The sequence below is a fragment of the Ambystoma mexicanum genome, chromosome 3q (genome assembly GCF_040938575.1).
Source record: "Ambystoma mexicanum isolate Mex_15411 chromosome 3q, UKY_AmexF1_1, whole genome shotgun sequence".
NCBI classification, from domain to species: Eukaryota; Metazoa; Chordata; class Amphibia; order Caudata; family Ambystomatidae; genus Ambystoma; species Ambystoma mexicanum.
Window position 1 is genome coordinate 129212168 of NC_090926.1, and position 27860 is coordinate 129240027.

At 45.5% G+C, this 27860-nt stretch overlaps 1 protein-coding gene across 1 annotated transcript in view; it reads right to left on the minus strand.

Moving 5' to 3' along the window:
* The window catches only part of AMHR2 (anti-Mullerian hormone receptor type 2), a 1032826-nt gene that overhangs the window by 132296 nt on the left and 872670 nt on the right, over positions 1-27860 (minus strand). Inside the window, exon 9 of the mRNA XM_069653310.1 lies at positions 9834-9973. Coding sequence (XP_069509411.1) covers positions 9834-9973 — 140 coding nt within the window. The remainder of the gene's footprint in view (positions 1-9833; positions 9974-27860) is intronic.

A 27860-nucleotide genomic window follows, 5' to 3' on the forward strand; every position in this document is an offset into this window, starting at 1 on the left:
ATCTCAGGATCGTCTTTTCTTCTGCTAGCCTCTTCAGAATACTTGGTTCCTTCTACAGACTCATTCAAATCTGTTGCTGATCTGCTGCAATGGACACAGGACCCCTCCTCATATTCGACGTCAGGTGAGTGCTCGCACCCGGCCCACCAATGAGAAGTTATGCCCCATGTATGCATGCCAGCAGCGGTCCAATCAGGGACCACTGGGGTCCTCATGTACACCAGACACCCTGGCACCAGTAATGTGGATCGGGACCCAACAGCCCCAGCCCACTTCCTGGATGCCTACACACGTGACCTTCAGGGACCTGCGAAAGAAACAGCTCTGATGCCCAAATGAGAAAGTCCACACCTGGAAAGGTAGGGATAAGAGGAAAGGACAAAATAGCCAAAGGAGCAGACAAAAGATCTCGTGGCACAGCCATCTTGGACACCAGCCACAGTCTTGGGCCAAATGTGATAAAGGCACTATCGCACGATAAAATGTTACACAAGTATGAGAAAAGGCTTCTGCTGCCAACAGTCTGTCCTAAGGCGCATTGTACAACCACCAGAAATTCCTTAGAGAGTGTCTAGGGCCGCCAAACACAATGGTCCCATTGCGTGATACTGTAAGGTACTTTACGCAATTATAAAATGTTATCACAAGTGGCAACAAAGTCGTTAGACTAAGAGAAACAAAGTTTCTCAGTACTGACAGCCTGAAGGATGTGTCAGTTTCCCCATAACAGTGACCTAAAACCCAGTAGGGTGCAGTTGAGGGCTGAGCTCCACTGTAAAAAGTCAGGTCAGGATACAGAAATAAATGCAAAATGTGTGGGGGTCCATAGACTATGGAGGAAAAGTTGCTTCAAGAAAATCTTTTCTAACACTGATGCATTTGGACATCAAATAGAATTGTTGGTGTATGAGAGTCACCTTCAATTTTTCCCCAAAACGTTTTGCTTTTCCTGTACCCTCTACTTTGACAAATATGATGATCATTGCCTGTGCATTTCTGCATATAATGTGATATGTTCAGGTTAAAGACACATTTCTCATCATGTGCCTCCTGCATTAGTAACACGATGAGTGGGGCCTGTAAGGAAGACTTACCACTCACGTAATCTCTTTCATTTACACTCTGAGAGTAAAGGTTCAGTGACTGGGCACTAGAACCAGTACAATTTAAATAATGAAAGCCTACTGGTTTGCTTTTAAAATAATGTCCTTATTATCATGCTTTATTAAACCTCTATAGGGGCAGCAACTTTTATTCATGAACACAAAAAACACAGATACAAATTGATTACACTCTGGCTTGTAATTTAGATTTTCTAAAGTTCCAATTAAATTCAGACTATACATTATCAACGTTTAATATACTCTGGGTATACAAAGTCACAAAGGTCTCTACGGATATTACTACATTCTAAAACTTCTTCCAGCAAGGTTACACCTTAATGTGAAATGCCAGATAAGTAGACAAGTCGGGTACCGTAAGGAACTCATGGTGGCAACAGTAAAGACAGACACTAGTGATCCCAGTTCAAGGGTCTTTATTAAACTGGAGACGCAGGGCGGAAAAACGCCTAATCTAAACCTAAATCTAAGATGGGAGCAAGGTTCGACCATCAAATTATAATAAGGCAGTCCTAGTGGCGTTGTGTCAAATAGAAAAGGCCTATACTATACCAAAAACTATTGCCAGTGCTCCAGATAAGATTTTGAGGTGGGAGTATTTTACGCCCTATTCTTAAACTTTGAGAGTAAATGTGATTTTAAGAAAGTAAAAATTACTTTTCTCCTTTGCAAGAGAGTAAAATGTATGTGATATCCAGCCGACGTGTGCAAAAACTGTATGGAAATAATGACTATGCGGCAGCTTTATGCATTGTGCCAGAATACACCATTCATTATTTCTCTAAGGTCTGGCCATTTGATCTCTCTTGGATATATTTAAATGTTGAAAACACTAAATCCTAGCCAATTACATAGTAAAGCAAGCATGAATTGTATTGTGTGTTTTGAGGTTCGATAGCAGAATTGTCTTTTGATGTTTAATGAAAGTCCTCATTTCCTGGAGCTATTACTATCTAATGGTATGCCAATGTTATGATACAACAGTAAAGAGTGGCAAGGACTCCATGCTAAATTCAATAGCTAATCTCATGGTCAAATGCTTATTTATATAGCACTTTTGGAAAAGCGCTGTACATAGAATTATAAAAATTATACAAATCAAAATAAGTCTTCTGGTTTCTGTCAAGTAACCTGACCTTTGCACTGCCCTCTGCTCTAAACTTGTGTGTAAATGTACACAGGAAAATATTAAAGCTGTCGTATTTACAAGATTTTCATGCAGAAAAAGGCCTCGTACGCACCTTATCTGGAGGCCTGACTATTGCCAATCCTTACCCTAAATACAAAAATAGTGTGGGATAATGTTAAGAAAGAAAGAAGTGTTTACAAAAATGATAAGTCAGGATGCGATACCTGAGGTCTCACTTCCCCACGTTTTCTGCAGTTTGGAGTACAGCACACGCTTGAGCTTTCCCCGCACACACTAACAGTTCAGCTTTCAGCAATCAGGGCATCCAGTGGTTAAGTCTCTTTTCTGTTAAAAAGCCTCTTGCCGCCGGAGCCTGATGGGTTCAAACATACAAACAAACAAAAAGTGAGCTTTGGGTTGATGACTATCCACCCCTGGATCTCCCTCCTTTGGGTTTGGACCCCTTTTCTTCTTCGAGTCTTAATGTCCCTTTTAAACAGTTCCTCAGGATTCACCCCTATTTGCTGGCCTCCCTCCGCCGGGTTCACTCTGGCCACTTTTTGACAAAACTGTCAACTGTGGACATACCCTGACGGGTTTACTCCTGTCAACACACTGTTCATAAGGCCTTCAGGCCTTGCCCCTTTTCGTTAGCATCCCTCTGCTGGGGGTCACTCTTGGCAACCTTTACGATACATAGTTTATGCGTTATTTTCATCATCTGGATTCATCTGCCTTTCGCTGCATGTTCCTCTGCGGGCCAAAGACTTTCGACTGTACAGAGGATTTTACAAGACCCGCTTATTACCACTATGACCCCTCTTCTCGCCTCTCTCAAGGCCTTCTGGTTCTGGTAGTTTCAATAATCGGGTAATCGGCCAGAGTTGGACACCCACGTGGTGTCGGATTCCTATGTCGCTGGTTTTCCCCTTTTCCATCAATAGCTGTTTAAGCCTTTCTCAGTTCCATTATCTATTTGTTACTTTTCGTTCAACACAGTCCGGTTTCTTATCGACTCTCCCCTCGACTCACCAGCTGTGATGAACCGCTTGGCTTTCTTTCTTCTTGGCGTCAAGGTGGGTACCATGGAGACCAGCGTCACTCCCGTCTTGGTTATTAGCGGAGTAGGGTCTCCTGTACCGTAGACATCTGCTGCAACACACGCTGGCTATTGTTTGCAGTCTTATGCTTTCTTCTGTGGAGGATTAACAGGACTTGATCAGAAAGGGCAAGATCCATTCACCTCTTGTCACCCCTTCGGTATGTGCCATCTTCTCCTCCTCTTGAACTGCCGCACTGAGTTAGCTCTCACGTTGTGCGGTCTACCTTGCTCATCCTGTGCTCTCGTGCTCCACCTTTTATCTCTGTGGGAAAGGGAAAGGGACATCAGGTGTGTGCCTGACCGTTGGGTTGGGACACGCCAGGTAAACAGGTTTAACATTAGCCCATTGTCTGTCACCGTGTAAGCAAGTGTTCGTGTAGATTTTCTGAGTATCCTACAGAGTAGGATGGAGAAAAGATGTTGTACGGGATTATAGCCCTAGGGGTTGTGGAATGAACAAAAATGAGCAGAGTTGTTATCGTGACCTGAATAGGGTGGATTGTGGAAATGGTAGTGTGGGGTCAATGTAGTATACTGGGGTTTCAGAAAAGAATAAGCAGAGGGATGTGGAGAAGAATGATTGGAAGTATTTGGGAGGAAAACAGAAAAACAGGGATTCTGGGGATTGTAGTTTTTAAATATACCAGGGTTTGGATGATTCCTAGGGGATTTCACAGATGTGGAGGGGTTATTAGATTTGGATAAGGGAGGCTATTGAGGTGGAAGGGAGGTTGAGTTGGTGCAGCCTATAAAAGTCTCAAGGAGCTCGTCTTCCTCGTCCCTTTCTCCGGTATAATACGCCCTGGGGCATTCCCCCAAGCATAACCTTGGGCTCCCATACCCAGGTGATCATCCCTCCCAGGGTTGGGATCTGAAAGCGACAGCCCTTCGCTGGCCACCTGAATAAGGGATTCCCAAGATCTATTTGGGAGAATACCCTCCGGTTTCGCACAGTACGTTTCCCTTTTGTACAGCCTGCAAGGATTCATATTTATGTTTGATCCCTCCAAATGATTAAAACAAAGACACAATCCTAGCCAGCAGGGCAAGATAGGTTGTGGGTCAGTGGTGCACCAGAATAAAAAAATTATGTTGGACCAACCTTTGGACAGAATGTAATGGAGGCAGCAGCTTTTCTTGAGGAGAAAGTGGAGTGCAAAATGCAGGCATTCACGTAAGGCAAATCTCACCCGACTTCTCTTAACTGTGATAGAAATGGAAGGCCATTTCCAGTTGGTCATTTACAGGCCTTGACAACCTACAAGCTAGGGTGTTGGATTTCCTTTTAAAACTAATTTTGAGCACACAAACAAGCTTACTTACCCAATCATTAAAGGACTGAATGCTTCTAGATTGGGACTGCCTGATTCTAAACTCCATCCACAGGATTTGTGGAATAGTCTCCTTTGTTGCTGGGCCCATGGGGTTCACTGGTTACCAAAGATTTTAAGTGCCCGAAAGCCCTGAAAAGTAGTGATTGTTAGTTCTAGTGTCCTAACCCAACTATACTAAACCGGGAATAAAATGACCGGTTTAACCTTAAGAGGCCTCAATGGAGGACCAGAAAACCAGCAAAAGGGTTCATTGAAGATCAAGTTGGCATTAACAATGTTGAAATTAGGACGAGTACACATTCTTTTCAGATTAACAAAGTCTGAAAATACAAAATAACCTTGAGTGAAACTTTGAGCAACTCATCCAGGCATCTGGGTGCAGCACTACTTCACTACTTCATCAGAGACCCACTTTAGACATCCTGTTCTGAGTGCCTGTCAATATTCACCAAATAGTCGACCAAGAGAAACCAACAGGCCAATCCACAATCATCTCAACCATTGGTGGCCTTTGGTAGCACCTGGTCTTCCTCAAAGTATTCTCACCACTCAAGGATTTTTACTGTACGCACGCACCAAGCTTATCTAAGGTAATGTCTCTCTCTTCACAGCACCGGGGCCAGATTCCCACTTGAGAGAAATTGGCACCAAACATTTGTCTATGGAGGTACATATTGAGAGAACCGTTGTATTAATCAGCCTCATATCTTGCTTTGGCCTTCCTCCGAACCTTTATCCACACTGTGCTTTTGGTTCTTTCCAAGACAACTTAACAGAGAGCTACTATCGAGCCTGTAAAAGGTTGTAGGCCAATTTTCAGACCTCCCCAGAGACCAGCTTGGGAACTCTTTGTTTCGCAAAGGCTGTCTCTTATTCTTGGAAAAAGGATATTTGGGTCTTTATGTATCTTTTACCATATGTGTAATGAAATCTATTTGTAATGTATGTTTTTTTTTCTTCTTATTCAATGTATTTGTAAAGGTTTCTTTTGTAAACCATATACAATTAAAAAAAAAGGCTGTAGGGACTTGGACTCTTTTTCTTCACGCCAAATAGCTCTAGGAACTTGAAATGCAAGTTCCAGCTTGTAGCATTTGTAGCATTTGTAGGAACTTGGACTGAAACTTCCAGCATGCAGCATTTTTCTTCACACTGTTTCTCAATGGCTCTAAGCAATTTCCCTTCAATTCAAGTCAGCAGTCTCTTTTCTCTCAAACATTTGTTTCAGTCACGCCACCAAGGTTTATCTTGGGTGTCGCCACCCTGTTTTATGACCGTTGTGCTGGTTGTACTCCTCTGCAGTGCTGAGCTTTCGTGAACCTTTCACCCCTGTGGGTTCCACTCACCTCTGCCTTGCCTTCTCAGGTTCTGGTCACTCATCCTGGACTTCGTATCAGGACCTTTTCTGGTGGTTCCAGTATCTGGCGGTCAAGCTCCGTCTCTCACTCTCGACCCTCCTCTGAGGAATCACTATTTCCTGCTTTCCAGGGTTGCCTCTGCATCTCATCCTTGCTACTGCAAAAGGGGCTTTCTGTCGCTCTCTTACCCGGCTGGCCTGGTTGAATCTCCACCACTTGATATCTGATCATATATCACAGGCTCTGCGAGCTAGGTTGGCTGCCAATGGAAGACCTGATTCCAGTTAACATTCTTACGCAGATCTGGAAGATTGAGAATGGCTTTGTGCCTGAGTATTTATCCTATATGGTACAGCACTATATGCCTATGCGCCCTCTTAGATCCAGTGCTAAGGATTAGATGGTGGTAGGTAAATTCCATAGGTCATTGAATGGTGGCAAACTTCTGCGTACTTTATGCTGCCGTCTATGGAACAACCTGCCAATTTTGATTAAAAACAGCACTATGCGGCAACATTCCAAGTTTTAACTTAAAGAGCACCTTGGCTCTTTTAATGTTCCTTAAATTAAAAGGCTTAGGAGTGCTGCAATGTTTCAAGTTTCATGATGCATTTTAACCTGTTATGTATTTGCAATCTTTTTAGTTTGTATTGTACAGCACCTTGAAACTGGTGTTGTACAGGTAATAAGTGTGTGCTTCATAAATAATGTTACTGCTTTTACTACTACTGTGCATGATAGCTGGTACAGGACATCACTTGCCTCTCATTCTCCCCCCTCTGCTTCCTTCAACCCCCACAGGCTGGGCCAATTGCATATGAACTATGGCAAGGTCCCCTGAAGAAGTATGGATGATGGCACTGGGGTGACCCAAGGTGCTGGATGCCACCACCTGCTCCTTGTTGCCGGCCTTGACAGGGATACATTGCCGATCATCCAGACTCCACCAAGCCATCACCAGACTAAAACATTGATCTGGTACATCTGGATGATTGGGACATCACACTGCATTTTACTGCTATGTTTTCTTATGGGAGGGCAAGCACTGTTCCCCTTCTTTCCCCCACCCACAATGCCCTTCCCCCCACAACCTCATCCAACCCCAATTTTACGAGTCCACAGGGGCAGCTACAAAAAACAACAACATCCAGGGACAGAAACCCTAATAGCCACAAGGATGGGAAACCTGAAGACCTTAAGGGAGTTTGGGTCCCCAAGTCATCAGTCACGATCCAGAGGGAGATGCTGAACCAAGACACCGTAGAAAGAAGCACAGGGGCTCACCAGGGCTGAAACAGACCCTTAGGCACCCTCCCCTATGAGACTGAAGGTCACGACATGAGAGAAACTGGACTGGGGTGGCAGTCAGTAAAGCCTGCAGGAAATGCACAGTCGCCATTCTTATTATTCAGGGTGGTTCAAGGTGGTTTTGAGAAATCCCTTTCTACGCACTCTGACCCTTTACAGGGATGCAACCGTGAGTCCTCATAGCAAGACTATCACTGAGCTGCACAAAGGGATTGCTAAAAGGAAATCTGAGAAACTAGGTCCCATTTGGGCAGACACCCTCGAGCCAGAGCTGCCGAGGTTGCCAGGGACAGAAACATTCTCACCAAGTCTTGTTGAGGAACTGGTCAATCTGGTAATGTACGCGTCCACGTCACGCAGCAAATGAAGGCCAAGATGGCGGACCCGCTTAATATGGCCCCAGTCAATGGAGCCCTGAACAGGAACAGGATTCAATTACAACCTGCTCAGAAATTGGTAACTCAGGCCCGAGTAAACCAATCATCACGCTTTTGTAGGCAGGAACATCAGCTGCAGACAATCTCACAATTCGTGGTCATATGGGAAAGCCCGAGAGTGTATAAAAAGCACCAGTTCACACAAGGTGAGGGAATTAGGTGATGGACGCAGGGGAACGTGGAGATTGTTTCATGGCAAAGTGGTTGAAGGCATTAAGGAGGTGGCAGAGCACGGAGATAAAAGAGGTGGAAGAAGAGGGGTGAAGTCGAGTGAAGGAGGAGGCGAGAGATCCCTTCAGGAAGGAGAAAATAAAATCTAAGGAGGTGGATGAGCAAGGTTCAAAGACTGCTGTTTCTGGAAAGCACTTGCGGTCGTCTAGGGCACTGCATCATGCCCCATGGGATGGGCAGTTGTGCTCCTGAAGGCATATCGTGCAGGCAGTGCACAGCAGTACTGCCACATGAAGGTTGGCATGATTCTTATGATATGCTGCATGTTGCACATCATACGATCAGATGCCGCGTGCCCATGCTTGACATGGAGCAGCATGTTCCAGCCAGTTACCAGGAAGAGGAGGAGTCAACACAGCCAGCCTGATGCAGGCAATGGTAACTGTGCGCCAAACTTGTGGACAATCTTTTCTCAACACTACATCCCCACAGGTGACGGTATGTAAAATGTGTTCCAACTCGCACAACCTCATTTTGTGGAAATAGAACAATTGACACCAGCATTTTCTGTCAATTAGATTAATTAAAGTGACATGGTTGCATATCTTTACTCCCCTCTCCAATACAAACATCCACCACAAACCTCAATACAACACTGCCCCTTCTCAAACCCCAAGAAACACATTCGCCAATGGTCAATTGTACCCACTGACTCACCTAATCCTCAACTATATCCACCCCTCTATAATGCCCAACTATACCCACACCATCCCTAACCCAAAACTATACATCCCATCACTCTAAAGACCAATAACTCCGCGTAACCCTGTACAACCATCTAGCATTTCCTACCCCTTTTGCCCTGGTAAGGTGGAGTTCCAAGGGGGGAAACTGGCAGACCTAGAGAACATATAAGGGCTGGAAAGTAGTCGCCACCACAACTGACTCATGTATACAGTTCCTCCACTGTCTGTATGGCCAGAGGCTCCTGTGTGCCCTGTTACTGTTGCCAAGGGCTGGTGATAGGGTGGTAGGTACCCAGTAGCACTTGGACTTGTACCGTCTGCCCCTTCTGGTGCTGGTGTTGCCTGCACCAGCAGTACCTCCAAGATTATTCCCATCTTCATTCTCAGTATGCTGACCCTGTCAAGAGGAGATGGGGACCCCTCTCAGCCTGGGTGGGAGGCCTACCAGGGTGGAAGCCAGGGCCAGTACTACCCGAGAGGGGGAAGGTGCCATTTGGGAGGGCCCCAATCCCTGTCCCTTCTAATATTGCCAGTTTGTTTGGGCACAGTACCACTGTTGACCCCCCCCCCTCCCATACCTGTCTCGCATGATGCTGCCCAGTTTTTCTTTATCTTTTCCAACAAACTACATGTCCCAGCAGTAGAAAGTTGAGAGACCAGCCAAACCGAAGCTCCCCCAAGTGGCCAAGAACCTACAAATCCAAACCGGCAACATGCCGAAGGCAATCCGCTACACAACACAGAGCCCAAGACTACACCCCAAAGGCATTACTCTCACCTGTGACACAGCCAGAGAATGGCTCCCCAGCCAAATTAACAGGCTGACAGGCCTGCAACGCCTCACGTGAACTGGGACTTGAGCAGCATTACTAACCACTGCATTCCGCCAATGCAAAACCATAGCAAACCCGCACATGAGAAAGGGGATTAGACCCCCATTCATTGTCATTTGTTGATTGTACAACCTCAAGGGAGGGGAGTACAGGAAAGAGTGGCCGGGGGAGCCAATGGAGAAAAAGGGAGAAGATAAAAGGAGAGTTAGCAAGCAAGAGAAAGACAACCAAAAGAGACCCGCTCACTGGGAACCCATGCCCAGGAACCTAGCTACGAACAAATGGTGAACTTACCTCGACATCTTTGTTCCAAGCTGCGGGCTGTGCTGGCCGTCTACTCTCCATAAAGACCAGTGTCCACATGGAAGTGAAGGAGGCATCTTTACCCAACTCTGCTTCATAAGCCATGCGGAATGCGGGGACTTCATCTTCACCTGGAAGAAAGAAGAGAACCATGGGCAGCAGGGTTTATCTGCAGAACTCCATGCCATATAGTCCTTCAGCTTAGTGAAATGAAAGTGCATCCGAGCTGTAAGTGCTGCCCGTAAGCCACGACCTTTGGCACGAGAAATAAAGATAGATGGGATGCGAAGAAACACGCAGCCCTGTGGGGGATGGTTTGCTTTTCACCCACACATTGGTTACTACTGGCCATACTAATCCCTATGGCCTTTCCCTCCCACTACCTGCCCCCCAAAGCCCAGAACACACACACGCACACGCACACACACACGGATCTCTTCACGCTAATTCTGATTTAAAGGCGATACCAATGTTACTTATAAGCAGTCTTCTCAAAGGTATCGGTTTAATGGCAGCTCTAAGCCAGCAACGGGTGTGATAAAAATATCTTAAACAAGCATGCCTTCAGCCATTTGTTTTATAAGCAATACACATATTCATGCATCAGTGCGTTGCACTGAATTCCTGTTAAAAAGAAGGATTAGCAAAGCCAACAATTCTAATTCCTACGCAGGCATTTGCCAGGCACTGGGAACAGTGTTGGCTCGTGTGCAGGCATTAGATAAACATTGGCCAGGCACTGCCATTATATGCCCAGGCACTAACACCATTTGCCAGCTGTCACCATAGAATGGCCAGGTAGTGTCATTATTGCAGTGCCAGTGATACCCCTTGCCTGCAAAAATACCAAACTATTGGCTTTGCCAGTGGTTTTTTGATGTTCTTTTTGTTAATGTGGATATAGTCATAAATTGTGTTTCTAAGTTGTTAGAGGGAAATGAAACCTAATTTGCCCCATTGCACACTGACCTGCGTCTCCACAGTCTAATCACGGCCAAAAAAGAAGCCTGCTAGGCAGAGGCACTTTGGCAAAATGACACATTTAATTTTTTAGTGATTGCATTACTCTCAGGGGTAGGCTCACTGCAAGTCTCAAAAGCTGTCATTGACTGCCACCTATCGGCCGGCATTTGCTGAACAATGAGCTGGTCGCTTTCCGGTGTGCGTGTGACCTAATCTTCGATAATCTTTTTTTCTTCAGGCATCATAGCTGACGGATACGTTAGGTGAAAAGGGGAGTGGAGGTGAGACAAATGGAGGAGGTTTAACGGATTCAATGGTAACTTTATCATATACCGCAGGCTCTCCGCTATTGCCAAACGTTAGGAGAGATTAACCGAGCAGAAAGAGAGGGAAAAAGAAAACAACACTCGGTAACAAGGCAATATTTTTCTTGTTCAAATTGCGCACCGGCGCCGCTCTTTTATAAAAATGTGTGTTAGCAGAAGTGCACAGTATGCAACTGCTCTACGGATATCCCCGAATTGTCTGTAATGTGCGCGCACAACATAAAAGTAACAATTTGGGCTCTCGTGGAATGAGCGTGGTTATTCCCTGGAGAACAACAATTCACAAAATAGCCACAAATTAAAACTCCACCGTATTTACATCAATCCTTTTGTAGTGGAAATATTTGACCACATCTGTACAGTGGTGGTGGAACAATGGTCAGAGTGGGGGTGCTGGCCAATGGTATCACCTCATTAGCAGTGCCGTCGCCAGGAATCAAATATAGCAGTGGCACAGAGTGGGCTACAGACAAAAGTAGGGGGAGGCACCTATAAAAGGGCAATGTGTGACGTCAGAAGGACTCCTGTAGATCATTTTTTGTGCACACCAACTACCACACCCCACTGCACCTCCCCTCCCATCAGAATGTAGGCACTAAACCATTAAGTCACTAAGGACCCAGGGACGTCATTTCACCAAAATGCCAGGGGTAGCGGCAGTGACATCACACAAGCCTTGACCTCTGATGACATCACAGGAAGTGATGTCATTTGACTTCACCCCGAAGTGACATCATGGGAAACGATGAAACACGATCTTTCACCCCTTGACAAAACAGGAAGAAGCATCACATAGCATTGTTCCTAAGTATACTACGAAAAATATGTTTGTTTTGTTTGTTTTATTATTTGTAGTGTGCACCAGACCCGAAGGTATCAGGGCGCAAAGCATAAGAATACGTTCAGCTTGGTTACATATAAGAAACAGTAGTACTTAACAGAAGTCGGATAATACATACACATTTACATGACAGACTATTTACATAACTATCTATTTACATAACTAATAAGAGTCAAATATACAGAATGAACAAAAGCCGCTAGGTAATGTGTGGGAGCGAGGGGCCAATGGGCCCCTCTCTACCATCACTTCTCAGTACAAAACTTGGACCAAGTGCCTCTAGTGGTGGGTACGCCCCTCGCCCTTATGCGATACTAACTTTTGGTTATATTTGCGTAGATGGGACCACCAAGCAGGACACAGGGCATCCACTTTCGGTACCCCCTTTCGACTCCATCTTGGTAACTAGGCCTCACTGCGATAGTACAAAATGCATCTCTCCCTTTTGCCCGCCGCTGTAGCTCAGAGCACATGGCCCCCACCCTCGTCCCCACTCCAACTGGAAAACTCTGCGGCTCCATTCTCACGCTGAGGCCGGAGCTGCTTGCAACAAATAATAAATGTAACACATCCCTTTTCCTCTGAGATCACTGTCCTGCATGTGAACCAACATGAGCCAAGCACAGGGCTCGTCCATCTCCACAAAAGTGTCCTTGCCCTCTTACCCCCGCCAGTTGAAACTTATTGCCATTCTAACCCTGTGTCCTTGCAAGGCACCCCTTTCATGTGCCAGACTGCCAACCATATTATGAAACCTACCCAGCAGACCCCCAACTAACATTAGGCCCCTGTGCGGTATATCGTGCCCAATACTAACAAGTGCCACATACCTGAGATTCTTGTGAGACTAACCCTATAGTTCAATGACATTATTATAGTGGTCAAGGCCCTTAAACCTGTGACCTGTGTAACCCAAATGTGTAGATGGTATAAACCTTTGAGTGATTTGTATAACGACATGATACACTACTGAGAGTCTTTTGATCAACTGTTATTTAGTGCATGCATAACTCAGAATTTATTTTCTTAGCTTAGATAGTGACCACCATATTTCACAGCGACCTGACCTTCACCCATCCGGAGCACAAATGTCTGACGTCAATCCTCCCGCCAACCAAGCAACCAACCCGGAGGAAGAGATGATGCACACACCCAAGTCACCACCACGGCTGACCAATCCTGGTCCAACGTAGCATCATATGTTAAAAATGTAGATGTACTATATAAATGTGTTGTAACCTTGATGTGGTCAGAGCGCTCTCGGAGATCTAGATAAACTTTTCCTTGAACTCTCACAGCCTGCGCTTTTGTGCCTTATTCCCTGCCCAGGGAGTGTCTGTTGTATTCATTTTTACACGTGTGAGTCAGGGTGGGCACAAACATTTGGTGACCCCCTGCGACCTGATCGGAGAGGTGCCTCGAGGCCGGCGCTGAGCGGCAAGATCCGGGACGCCCCCCAACGAAACCATCGCCTCCACGGCCGACCAGCCTGGGCGCACTACGAAGAAGGGTCAAGGGTTCCCGGTTGACAAATACCCGACTGAAAAGCTGCTCGCCGAGGCGGGCCACGGCTTGGGTGGGGTGCGAGCCTGACTGGGGTCGGACTGCGAGCGGCGACCCTCGGGTCACCTGACTGAACACGTGAGTGCCGGTTGCGAAGGTTACGAAGGAAAGGTAAAGGGGAAATAGGGGGGACAGGTGGTAACGGGTAGTAGGGAAGAGTAGGGCCTGTGTGAGTGATGATGAGGCTTTTCTGATCTAACCTTTATATGGCCATTAGGTTTTGGTAAGAAGTGAAGAGAAAAAGAGAAGTGGTATCCTAGCCTGAACGGGGTAGAAGGCGGCGCCGCGTAGCATTGTCTCGTCGAGTGCAGAATAAATAAGTGAAGTTACAGAGAAAATAGTAGGAGTCTCGTATATTGAGTAGACTCGGAGTATTTATTTAGAACATTCTTTTTCTGGGTACGAAAGGATTCTTGGAAAAGAGTAAGAGGGTGTAAGAGGTGGGGAGTGAATGAGAAGAGTAGGCGAAATGGGAAAGGGGTGGAAAAAAGAGCAACGGGGAGAAAACGCGCGCAGGTAGTGCAGGTGCATGATAAGTGTTATATGTGATTTGTGTTCTGTCCATTTTTTGTCAAGGATATCCAAGTACTGTGATTAATTTGTGGTTAAAGTGGCAAAATATGCAACAATGAACTGTTGAATTTGAACATGCAAGAACTAAAAGGTTAACGTTGAAAAGGTGGTTGATATATATATATCTTGATACATATATGTGCATACAAATTACAAGTAATTGATAAGACTCGTGGTATATTATCCAACTGGTGAAGAAGTGATTAAGGGGAAAGGGAGGTCAAAAGGTAAGTACAGACAGAGGGAGGGAAGGAAACACATCGTCATGGGAGGAATAACACCACTAGCACATATTTGTCAGCACCTTCCGTTATACAGTGAGAAAATACACAAATACCATGATCAATGGTTGACGGAGATAAAAGGGGACAGTGTGACGCCAATCTGGCCAGAGGGTGGGTCATTCGACAAGAGAGTATTAGAAAAAACAAATCATTCAGGCTAAAAAAGAGACCTTCAATGACAGAATCAAAAAAGCCAATTCGAACACCAGGGAAATCTTCTCCATTCTGAGAGAATTAGAATCCCCAATTGCACCCATAGACTCTTGCACCAAAGACAAAGTCTGGTGCACTAACATTCAAAAAGCCCTTTGCAACAAAATCACAATGCTACAAGACAAAATACGAGCAAAAAAATCCGCCCTCCACAACATCGCCCTCTCTACGCAAGAAACCATCCTCCAGGAACTTGCCACTAACCAAACTAAACCCCCTAACCAATTTAGCTTTAGAGTCATCTCTACTGCAGAAACTAAGAACATCATCTTGTCCTTGAAACCGTCCCGATGCCTCGGGGACTCCTGTCCAGCCCCAATTATTAAAGAGGCTGCACATGAACTAGCCCCCTTCGTCACATCATTCATTAACTCCTCATTTAAATCATGCTCTGTGCCAACAAACCTTAAAGACGCATGGATACTACCTCTACTAAAAAAAGTTAACCTGGACCTCAACGTCCCAACAAACTATAGGCCAATAACAACTGTCCCGTTCCTCCTTAAAATCTTAGATAAAGCTGCATACCTTCAGATCCAAGATTATCTGGAGAGCAACAATCTACTAGGGTCAAGACAATCTGGATTTAGGCCTAGACATGGAACCGAAACAGCTCTCCTTGATCTTAAAAACCAGCTAGACGAGCGTAAAGACAGAGGAGATGTGTCTATTCTCCTACTTCTAGACCTATCAGCTGCTTTCGACCTGGTAGATCACAAGGTACTGTGCAATCACCTCAAATCGGCAGCCAACTTCTCCACAAAAGCCACGGCATGGATAAATTCATTCCTGGACCACAGAACCATAAGAGTCTTCTCTCCTTCATCAGCAGCGGATCCAGTCCCCCTCATCTGCGGAGTCCCTCAAGGGTCATGTGTTTCCCCCACGCTATACAATATTTTTACAAAGCCTCTCTTTGATATACTGGACAAGCTAGGGGTCTAGTATACAAATTACGCCGATGATACCCAGATCCTTATCCCAATCCAAGGTGACTATGAAAAAGACACCAGACTCAAACAAAATTTACCAAATCATCCAAACTTGGATGGCCACTCATGGCCTATGTCTTAACGACGATAAGACTGAGCTCTTAATCATTGGTTCTACCAATAAACTGAACAAACTACCCCAGCTTTACAATTCCATCACGATCAACGACATCAAAATAAAGGTGGCTAAGGAAGTTAAAACCTTAGGCTTCTACCTAGACTCAGCTCTCACCCTCGACAAGCAAGTAAATGCCACAGCCTCAGCAACCAGCTACACCTGCAAACTCATCCATGCCTGCAAACCATACCTTTCCATAGATAGTTGCACCACCATTGCGCGAGCCCTCATCCTCCCCAAATTAGACTACTGCAATGCACTGTACCTAGGTACCAGTAAACAGTGCTTAAAGTGGGCCTGGGCCTGCCGGGGCCGGGCCCCGGCAGTCTCCAAAAAGTGGGACAGAGCCCGGGGCCCTGCCGGGGCCCCCGTCCTACCGCAACATTGGCGGGATGCATTATGCGCCAGCAATGAAGTCAGGCAAGCTGACAGTAGTGGCAGCCAGCCACAGCGACACTGTGACTGGCTGCCACTTCCGTCAGTCATAGTAACTGCATCTGGTGACCCCTTGCGCGAGAGGTCACAAGAGGCAGTTACTGTCCCTTTGTTTCCCCAGGTCGCCGAGGCGTCTTTAACCTCGGCGAACCTGGGGATTCCTCGACATATTTTGAGGTTTATAAAAGATGGCTTTGAAAGTACACATTTCAAGACATATTTATAAAGCTTTACCGACGGACAATGTTGTCCGTAGTCAAAGCTTTATAAAAGATGGCTTGAATTGTGTACTTTCAAAGCCATCTTTTATAAACCTGAAATGTTTAAAAAAGATGGCCTGAAAACTAGGCAAACCGTAGGGTATGCACACAAATATATATAAATGTTATATATTTGTGTGCGTACCTTACTATGGTTTGTGTACTATGCAAGCCATCTTTTCTAAACGTAGAAATATGTAACATATTTCTACGTTTATAAAAGATGGCTTGCAAAGTACACAAACCATAGTAAGGTACGCACACAAATATATAACATTTATATATATTTGTGTGTATACCCTATGATTTGTGTACATTTTAGGCCACGCCCCTCCCACAAGCCACGCCCCCAAATGAGGGACCCCCCTCGATTTCTTACCCCACTTAAAGCCCTGCCAGTAAACATAACACTAACAAACTCCAAACCCTGCAGAACAATGCCCTCAGAACAGCCCTAAGCATACCCAAAGGACAACACATATCTACCCACAGAAGAGCCGTCAACTGGCTGGCCATCAATGACTGTATCAAACTCAAAACTCTGAACATTACACATAACTGTCTGAACAACAAAGCTCCTGCTTACCTGTCAGAAAAATTCACAAAGCACACTTCTGAACGTCCCATCAGAAAGGCCCTCTCAAATAGCATCAAAGTCCCTAACTTTAAACTGAAAAGAACTGGTGGGTCTAGCTTCCTGGTTCGAGCAGCGCAGCTCTGGAACTCCAGCCCAGATGCACTTAGAGCCACCCCCTCCTTCCATGTGTTCAAAGCCAACGCTAAACTCTGGCTTAAAAATAACGACCGCTAAATGCCCCAACTATACCAAATACTCTGTATATTCATTGCAAACACTGTAACTGTAACTTATCTATACTGTAAGTCATCCGACAGTGCTACACAAAAGATTCTGATAAATGTAACATATCTCTCTTGTAAGTAAAAATGCCTTGTAAGCAATGCTCAATATATGAGCCTGTAATATATGATCCTGTAACCTAAGAAATGTAATGTAACTGTAATATATGATCCTGTAACCTAAGAAATGTAACATATTCATGTACCTATAACCCAATATTTATTTCTCTGCAAGCTCCCAGTTGCTAAACGGCCAGGCACGCTCTATAAATAAATAAACAATACAACAATACAATACACACTTGTTAGCAAGGTATAAGGGGAAACAACTGCAAAACAGAAGGGAAGTACTAAACCTATGGCGAATGTTTGAAGAAGTTACGCCTGCAGCAGAGGTAAGTAAAGAGAAAGTGAATGAAACACAGAAAACACAGGAAGAGGTAAGCGGAACGCCAAAGGGCGAGTGCACAACCACTACAGCTGAAGACGATACAACTAAAATATATCCTCTAATGTCCAGACCAGCAGTAGGATATAGTGAGCCCCTGTACGTACCAGCATGTCCAACTCCTACACCTACAACAGGAGCAGTTGCCACAGCACCACCCCCCTATGATAAAGGAGGTTTGTATGGCCCAACAAGCGCACCCCTTGTGAATTTAGCACATATCACTGGAGAATTAGACCGCCAGCTAGCGCATGCACAGATGGAGATAACGCGGCTACGAGCGTTGTGCGACAGGAGCCAAATGCTACCAGGGGGAGGAGAGGTGGCACCATTATCCATAGCGGATCTAACACCAACATTGAGCACAGCAGGGGAAGTGGCGCAAGCGATCTCAGTGCCAGCATGGTCAGTATCATCACAAGGAACACGCATACCACAAGGGCAAGAGAAAGAGTGTCGGTCAGGGGAATTCCTGTTCCATCTAAATGACAAACCCGTGAGGATTATACGCCCACCCACCCCAGACAGTGAGAGAGGAGAAGGATGTGAAGGGAACAATGAGCAGGAACTAGAAGAAGTGTGGAGTGACTTAGACAAATATGAAGAGGCAGCTGCCGAGACCGGGTCCCCACTGCCAAACCGCCGGTTCCCAAACACACCATCGCCACCACTATGGCAGGGTAGGCTAAGACAGCGAGGGGGAAATATGATGGTAAGTAAGACAAAGAAAGGTGCGGTAAGCAAGGTAGGGAAGAAACAAAAGTTACAAATGCCATTGATACATAAAGGAGCAGGTAGGCCACATTACATTCCGTGGGCTCAAATGGATAAAAACAACTTGCTAAAGGTCCTCCCCCCACTGTCGGGAGGGGCTGGGAAATGGATACACGCCTTTGAGAAAAACACAGCAGGAGTGCCGCTAGCGATAGAGGATGTGAAGAGCTTATTAGTGTCAGCAATTGGTGATCAAGCAGACGCAGTGTGGGAAAAGGATGGATTTCCCAGAGTAACGATGAGTTGTGACCGCCACGATGGATCGGCGTTCAATAATGTTCGAGCACAGGTATGGGATGCATTGAGGCGCACGTTTCCAGATATTCCAGATTTACATTTGGTGATGGAGTGCCCAATGGAGGAGAACGAGGATCCTACGCAATTCATACTGCGAGTGCAGGATTTATGGAGAAGCGAAATTGGCACGGCGTGGAACCAGTCCACCGCCTTGTTTTATTTTATCATCAAGAAGGGGCTCCCGAAGGAGGTGCAGAAGGCCTTGTACAAAATAGCTGGGATAGAAGCCAAGGGCTGGCCTGAAATACAGAGTATAATTGTGCACCACTGCAGGAGGATCAAAGAGAGAGAAAAGGAAAGAGCACAAAAAAGGCTGGCAGACGAGGCAAAGCTGGTACAGAACAAATTAGTGAAGGTCGTCGCCGTCAACGCCAGCGCAACCACAGACTGAGAAAACGAGGGAGACGAAGGAGCGGGAAACAGACCAGCAACAATAGCATCACTGCGGGCCACAGGAGGACAAGGACAGTGGAACGGAGAAGAGCAATACGGTGGGCAACAGTGGCAAGAAAGACCAGCAAGAGAAAGAGGTGGGTACCGGGGCCAGAGAGAGGGGTTTGGAGGTATGGGAAATAGGGGATTTGGCGGCCGAGGAATGAGAGGCCGCCCACAAGGGTCCTGTTGGAACTGTGGGAGATGGGGACACTACTCTAGAGATTGTAGAATGCGGCCTTCAGGGTATTTCCAGGGGAAACAGCCCATGGAGAACGAACAAGGTTGGGGGTGTCCACACCCAGGTAGCCCCTACGGACTACCGATGGGAAGTGGGAGACAGCAAGACTACAGCTATAACGAACCTCAGGTACAGCAACAAATAGCACCGCCTTTTACTGAAAATGTGATGACTGATACTAGTACACCGGCCACAGATAGTTCAAGCGAGCCACTAATGCCGGGGGCATATGTGTATGTCCGCAGCTTTGTGAGAAGGTGGAATTCGCCCAGGTTTCATGGCCCCTACAAAGTCATTTATAGTACACCCACCGCGGTGAAGGTGAAGGGATTGAAGTATTGGGTGTACTTATCCGATGTGAGGAGGGCACACAGTAGTACAATCCCCCAGGAGGAGCAAGACAGCGCTACTGGGACAACAAATGAGGTTGAAAGAAAATAACAAAAGAGTCAGTAAAAGAATATGCAGAGATAAAAGTGATATGTATTTTGTTCTGCACAGCTTACTTCCTCCTTCTTTCTTTTCTGTCTCTTCCCCCTCTCCTCTTCAATTGGCCAGCATATTGTCTATATACCTCACCTATCTCTCCCTCTCTATCTCCCACCTTCATTTTTTGATGGTTGTCTCTATAGCAAAAGTATATGAGCAATAGAGTAACAGAACAAGCCGGACTGAAAATAATTTTTAAACGTGAAGTTGAACAAGAATGTAAATATATGTATATATTGTGATGACTTAACGAATTTATATCGCCCCTCCAGGTGAACAATGGCCCAACGACCCACGATCGGAGAGAGCGAATTAATGTTAGATAGCGATAGGGACGCCATTAGGGCTAAAAGGTTCAGTGATGTTGAATGCGTTTTGAAATGTGCTGCAATTTTTATGTCAGTAATGTTGTTTTTTGCAGCTTGGTACTATACCCTTTTTCTCTCTTGTTGATGACATGCAAAGGGGGGGAGCGGGGCTAACATGATAAGAGAAGGATCGCAAATTATATGGAGTGGGGTGAAGACTATATGGCAGGAGTCACATGAAATTAATGTTAACAAAACAGATGGAATGCAACCCTCAGAATACATCACTGTAGGATCAACAAGTGTGTCAGTGTTACATTTCGATGTAAATATGAGTAATGCTTATGGATATAACGAATATGATGGGGATTATTATTGGACAAATGATTTAATTAACACTAGTATTAATGCACAGACAACCATACACCCTACCTCACACAATATTGCTGCTACTAATGATGATACATATGCCATATTGAATAGTAATGATACAACATGGGCTGGGATGTTTCCAATACATTACAAAAGGGTCAAAAACAATGATCAGGAAGGGAGGAGGAGGAGGAGAAAAAGGGGGGCGGGAGGGAAAAGATACGACATCTATCACGACCTGGGGTTAGATGAAATAGAAGATCCCTGCCACCCTGATCAATCAAATAAATGGTATTCTGACATGAGTGCCACGGCAATTTACACTTTCTCCAAGTCTGAGCTGAATTACAGGCTGCCCTCTGGGTTTTGCAAACCTTGCTTTCTGGCAGGGAAAATGTTTCCGCCTTCTCTTCCATGGTGGAATTGGGTGGGAGCGGTGCTCCTGTACTTTTAGAATTTATATTTAGCCATTTTTGTTTTTTTGTTTTTTTTGTTTTACTGTTCCTTTACTTTTATTTAACAAAAAAACATTCTGGAATGGTTTCGTTTTGAAATAAGTGTAGGAAGAATTTGAAACTTGCACTTCAGTGCACTGCACATTTCCATAAACAGTAGGTGTTGGTTTGGGGGTTTGGATTGTGCGTCGGAGTGGACGTGACTAGGGGGTTTGTGGGAGCAGGGCAGCAGGGAACTTTGTTCCCCTACTTTGACCACTGCTCTTCGATGTTTGCATTGGTTTATAGTTGGAGTTTACGGCGAGTGGGGAAAGCGCGAATTGCACGGTGTACATGCCTTTGTATTTCTTTAATGTTGCGGTAAACGATCTTTAGCTCTGTTTTAGTCACTTAATTCCTTAATGTGTTTATAATCAGGTCTGTATGCCTTGCTGTTCCCCTTGTGTTGGTTGCATCTAAATTCCAAAATATTAAAACCACCATGTGTGTAGTAAAACATTTTCGTTCAGTCATCCAGGGAGTATTGTGTGTGCTTTCTGTATCCCTTTTTCCCAGTAGGGCCAGTGTTCAGACACTAGTGCCCAAAGCATTTTATGGTAACCTGCAAAATGTTTTATAAACTGTACCCTACTGTATTATTGTATAACTTGTAAATACATTACCTACCTGTACCTGTGCCCCCCTTTAACTAAGTTCCCTGCAAGTAACAGCGCCTCGATGCTCAAGGGCTGTTTGTGCGCTATACAAATGTAAAAAAGAAAAGAAAAAAAGAAAGCAAAGCAAGCAACAAATGAGAGCTGCTACGTCTGTTCACTCTTCGCGCAAGCATCAGGAACACCGAAAATGTTAGTACCACAGGAAGTGCCCTTGTCGGAGGCCCAATGTTTAATTCATCTGGTTTTATGCAGAATAAAGAGCACATTCCAGGCGCACACTGTCACATTGGAAAAGCTGGAGAATGAGAAAACATGCAGAAGCCGGCGCCAAGGAGTAATTTGCCTCGGGGAACCATTTCTTGTCATCAAGGGGACACGATTTGCAGAAAATAAATGGCACGAGGAAACAATGCAATGCAAAGCTGAAGCGCTTCGAGGCCTACCAAATGACACTTTCCAATGGATAAAAGGGGCATGTGACCCCCATCTGGTCGCAACATGTCGCAAAGCTAACATGGGTCACAGCATTAGGAAAACCTATCAAAATACAAAAAGAAGTGCCACATGAACTGTGTTTCCGTGGGGAAGGGAAAGTGAACATGGGGGGAGCAAGGAGATGTAACAAAACGGTAATAATTCCCGACATGAAGAAAGGCACAGCTGCACTAATGGACATGTATTGGGTTTGCAGCAAGCAAGCTTACCTGCACCTCCCCGCATCGTGGAAAGGAACTTGTGCTTTAGCCACCTTCCACACACCCCTGATGGTAATACCAGAGAGCCACATCCAAGGGTCAGCAGAGCAATCGGCTGGCATATCGGCAGCAGAGCAATCGGCTGGCATATCGGCAGCAGGGCAATCGGCTGAACCATCGGCAGCGCCCCAACTAATAAGAACAGAAGCTCCAGCATATGAACTATTGTCAGAATATGAACTAAAGAAAACATTGACACGAAGTAAAAGATCCTCCAATTACATCTCATCCGAATCATCAAAACGTCTTGCTGAGATCCCGCAGAAATACAAGCTCTTTTCATCAGCAGAGACATTCTTTGCCTCACTTCTTGCCCTTGATCTGCAAGCACGAGCAAATGCCAAATGGTTGCAGATAGTGCGCTGGGAGCTCATTCAATTGGCCAACGACACTGAAAAGGGGGTCAATGTGATAAAGATAGAGCTCTGCGCGTTGCGCCTAATGACAATGCAAAATAGATATGACGGTGGTGTTTGCTGAAAAATTGGGGGGGCGTGTTGCACATTCGTGCCAACTGAAGACGCTGATAACGGGACACTCTCCCATGTAATAAACACAGTGCACAATTTAGGGGAGAGAATGAGAGCGGAAGGAGGAGCAGAAGAAAGTACATGGTTCGACAATTTGTTCAGCTGGATACCATCATGGGTAAATGTGGCAATGAAAATACTGATCCCCATCATCGTTTTTGTGCTCCTGTTCTTTTGTGTGTGCCAACTGGGACTAGGGTGTTGTGAGAAAAGCATGCCAAACTCGGCTATGATGATGGTGACAATGGGCCGACCGACAAGGGTAGCTACCATGATAGATGCACAAATGCAAACAGGAGAGTACACCACACCACAATACATAATGACAGCTATTTACATGCAATATGGGGATATATTGGATAATTTGCATTACACAACGATAAAGGAACCAAGAGAGTTGCAATGGTACCAGGAAGTATGGGTAGATCTAGATGGGGATGGAGGTATTTACTTAATGTGTACCCCAGATGAATATGCCAGAAGAGGAAACAGCCTTAGAAGCGTTTGCAGAGCTTGGATGCCCATAAAAGGTACCCCCGCGTGGGACGAGGCGGTGGCAGAGGTTGAGTACTACCGAAGGGAGAATGAAAAGAATAAAAAGTAAAAGTATTCGTTACTTTAGATGTAACGAAAGGGGGGAATGTGTGGGAGCGAGGGGCCAATGGGCCCCTCTCTACCATCACTTCTCAGTACAAAACTTGGACCAAGTGGCTCTAGTGGTGGATACGGCCCTCGCCCTTATGCGATACTAACTTTTGGTTATATTCGCGTAGATGGGACCACCGAGCAGGACACAGGGCATCCACTTTCTGTACCCCCTTTCGACTCCATCTTGGTAACTAGGCCTCCCAGCGATAGTACAAAATGCATCTCTCCCTTTTGCCCGCCGCTGTAGCTCGGAGCACATGGCCCCCACCCTCGTCCCCACTCCAACTGGAAAACTCTGCGGCTCCATTCTCACGCTGAGGCCGGAGCTGCTTGCAACAAATAATAAATGTAACACATCCCTTTTCCTCTGAGATCACTGTCCTGCATGTGAACCAACATGAGCCAAGCACAGGGCTCGTCCATCTCCACAAAAGTGTCCTTGCCCTCTTACCCTCGCCAGTTGAAACTTATTGCCATTCTAACCCTGTGTCCTTGCAAGGCATCCCTTTCATGTGCCAGACTGCCAACCATGCTATGAAACCCACCCAGCAGACCCCCAACTAACATTAGACCCCTATGCAGTATATCGTGCCCAATACTAACAAGTGCCACATACCTGAGATTCTTGTGAGACTAACCCTATGGTTCAATGACAGTATTATAGTGGTCAAAGCCCTTAAACCTGTGACCTGTGTAACCCAAATGTGTAGATGGTATAAACCTTTGAGTGATTTGTATAACAACATGATACACTACTGAGTGTCTTTTGATCAACTGTTATTTAGTGCATGCATTACTCAGAATGTATTTTCTTAGCTTAGATAGTGACCACCGTGTTTCACAGCGACCTGACTTTCACCCATCCGGAGCACAAATGTCTGACGTCAATCCTCCTGCCAACCAAGCAACCAACCCGGAGGAAGAGATGATGCCCACACACAAGTCACCACCACAGCTGACCAATCCTGGTCCAATGTAGCATCATATGTTAAAAATGTAGATGTACTGTATAAATGTGTTGTAACCTTGATGTGGTCAGAGCGCTCTCAGAGATCTAGATAAACTTTTCCTTGAACTCTCGCAGCCTGCACTTTTGTGCCTTATTCCCTGCCCAGGGAATGTCTGTTGTACTCATTTTTACACGTGTGAGTCAGGGTGGGCACAAACAGTACATCACATCAAGCAGATGCAAAGTAAAGAAAAAGGTGTCTAAATTGCAACTGTGCAATGTGAGGACACTACGTCAAAGGGCAGGGAGCTGGTACTGATTTAGAACAGGTTAAAGGCATAGGGGGCAACATAGTTGTCACGTGTATCTGTGGGCGTGAACAGTACTCTTTCTCTTTCAACCAGTTAGTCACGTTCTGTCTGAATTTGGTAAAGGTTTGGGCCACTCTCAAATGAGGTGGCAGGGAATTCCACAGTTGTGCTGCCTTGACTGGGAAACTGGATCCCCCAATGGTGGAAAGTTTAATCGTGGTGCAAGGAGACAGTTGAAGTTGGACAATCTTGTGGGTCTATTGGATGTTTTTCTGGTAATCCTTTCAGTTAAGTAATGAGGTGCTTTGTTATTTAGACATTTATGCATAAGGGTGGCCATTTGTAGGTGAATTTGATCAAATGTGGATAACAATTTGTGTTGTCTCCTGGTAGTGGAAATGTGTTCTTTCCTTGTTATGTTTAGTGCGGCTCTCAGGGCGTTGTACTGGAGTACTTGTATTTTTTTGATGATGTGTTTGCTCGCACCAATGTACACAGCGTTACAATAGTCCAGTTTGGAGATTATTAGAGCTCTGGAGAGAATTAGGCAGCTATTGGTGGAAAGAAATTGTTTGCCAGCTCTCATTAATTTGCACGTGTATGCAGAAGAGGATGCCAGTGAATTTACCTGTTTGGTGAATGTTAGAGTGACATCTAAGTAGAAACCTAGGGTTTTCACCTCTTTGGCCACTTTGATAGCGTTACCATCAATAGTAAAGTATGCGTAGTCCAGACTTAATTTGATCAAATGGGCGGTAGTACCAAGGATGATAAGCTCTGTTTTATTATCGTTCAGGCAGAGTCCATGGGTGGCCATCCATGTCTGAACAATACTATAAATTCTATTCAGCAAGGCCAGTTCCCTTGCATAATCTCGGGTAAGAGGCAGGAGGATCTGAGTATCTTCTGCATAATTCGTGTAGGCGATACCCAAATGGTCCAGATCGTCAAAGAGGGGCTTGGTGAACACATCATAGAGGGTCGGCGAGACACATGATCCTTGGGCAACACCGCAGGTGATGGGGATGCGGTCCGCTGCTGCCGAGGGTGAGAAGACGCTCATAGTCCTATTGCTCAGGAATGACTCTATCCATACTATAGCCTCCTTGGAAAAATGGGCTGCTGAATCCAAGTGGCTGCATAGGACCTTGTGGTCTACCAAGTTGAATACAGCCGAGAAGTTTAGGAGGAGGAGTAGTGCTAGTTGTCCATTATCTCTAAATTCATCTATTTGGGCCTTAAGGTCAATTAGTGCTGTTTCCGTGACATGTTGAGGACGGAAACCGGATTGGCAAGATCCTAGTAGAAGGTTAGATTCCAGGAAGTTCTGAATTTGGATGTATGCCACTTTATCTAAGATTTTTAAAAGGAAGGGCACAGTAGTTATAGGCCTGTAATGTTTAGGTATGGTCGGGTCAAGGGTTTGCTTCTTAAGGAGGGGAAGTACCCATGATTCTTTCAGTTTACTGGGGACTGTACCTGATGTAAATGATGCATTAATAAGTTTAGAGATAAAAGGTGCTAGCTCTCTGGTAGTGTCCTTGATAAGTTGTGCTGGGCATTGGTCGCCCTTACAATTGAACAGTTTGAGTACAAGTATGACCTTCTCCATCTCAATGACAGAGACTTTAGAAAAGCTGAACCAAGTTTCTTGTTTGCATTGTGACAGTGGCCCTTTATTGGGCGTAATCACTCCTGAGTCAGCTTCTAATACCAGGAGAACGAGCACTGTTAACACCAGGAAAAGGGCAGCCTCCAGGCACGGCTCCCGTTTCAACATTTGCACTGGGGCTGCACTCCTCTGAACCGCTGGCGTGCCTCGCACATGCAGCGCCCTGCTGCTTCTCTTGGCCTCTCTGCTGCTGCCCCTCCATTAATGCCACTTCTTATCTCTTTGGCATCACTGGATTGGGCCTTTTATACACCTGCAGCCCTTTAACAGGCTGCAGGTGTGAATGTACAATTAGCCCTGCCTGACCATCATTAAGGAGACGTGCCTGATCTCTACTACTCTCTGCAGGCCTCTTCCTCGTCCCAGTACCTGAGTGCTAAAAGCACCTGATCTTCATTACTTCCAGTTGCCTCTTCCTCATCCCAGTATTGTTAGTAGTCATATATGAGGAAGTATGGGGAGTAGACTCATAATACCCTATGAAGGCAGGGGAAGGGTTGGGTTGGTCATTAGTAGGAAAAGGGGATACCATGTCTCTTCGAAGGGCATCCCATTGCCAGTCCACACAGACCCTGCACCCAGGTGAAACTCCCCCACTTGTCCACCCCCAGGGTCAGGATCCAAAAGCGATGGCCTTTCCCTGGCCACCTGCACAGACGACTCATGGGGAATAGGAGTGAGAATACCCCCAGGTTTCTCACATACCCTTCCCCAATAAGGGTTGGACCGAGGTGCTTCACATGGGAACCGGTAGAGGAAGTCAACATTACCTTGCTCTCTGCCTTTCCGGTGTTCCACTGTGAAGTAATACAGTTGAAGGTCCAGGAACCACAGCATTAATCGAGGGTTGGCTTCTTTTCTTTGACTAATGCAAACTAGAGGAAAATAATCTGTCACCAGGCGAAACCTGCGGCCTAAGAGATAATACTTCAGGTGAATTATATCCCATTTAATGGCCAAAACCAATAACTCAATGAATGAATACATGTTCTTTCTGGGGAAGAGCTTTCTGCTGATGTATAAAATGGGATGTTCGAACCCACCTTCATTTTGTGACAAAACAGCTCTAGTTCCGTAAAGGAAGCATCAGTCTGAATAATGAGATATTTAGCTAAACCTAAAACGGGGCTCCGGCATAAGGTCTGTTTCAAGGTTGTATAACAGATCTCATCCTCTTCTTCTCACCTGATCGTTTGAGGCTTAGCATTTTTCAATTTGTCAGTCAGTCTGGATGTTTAACGAGAAACATTTGGGA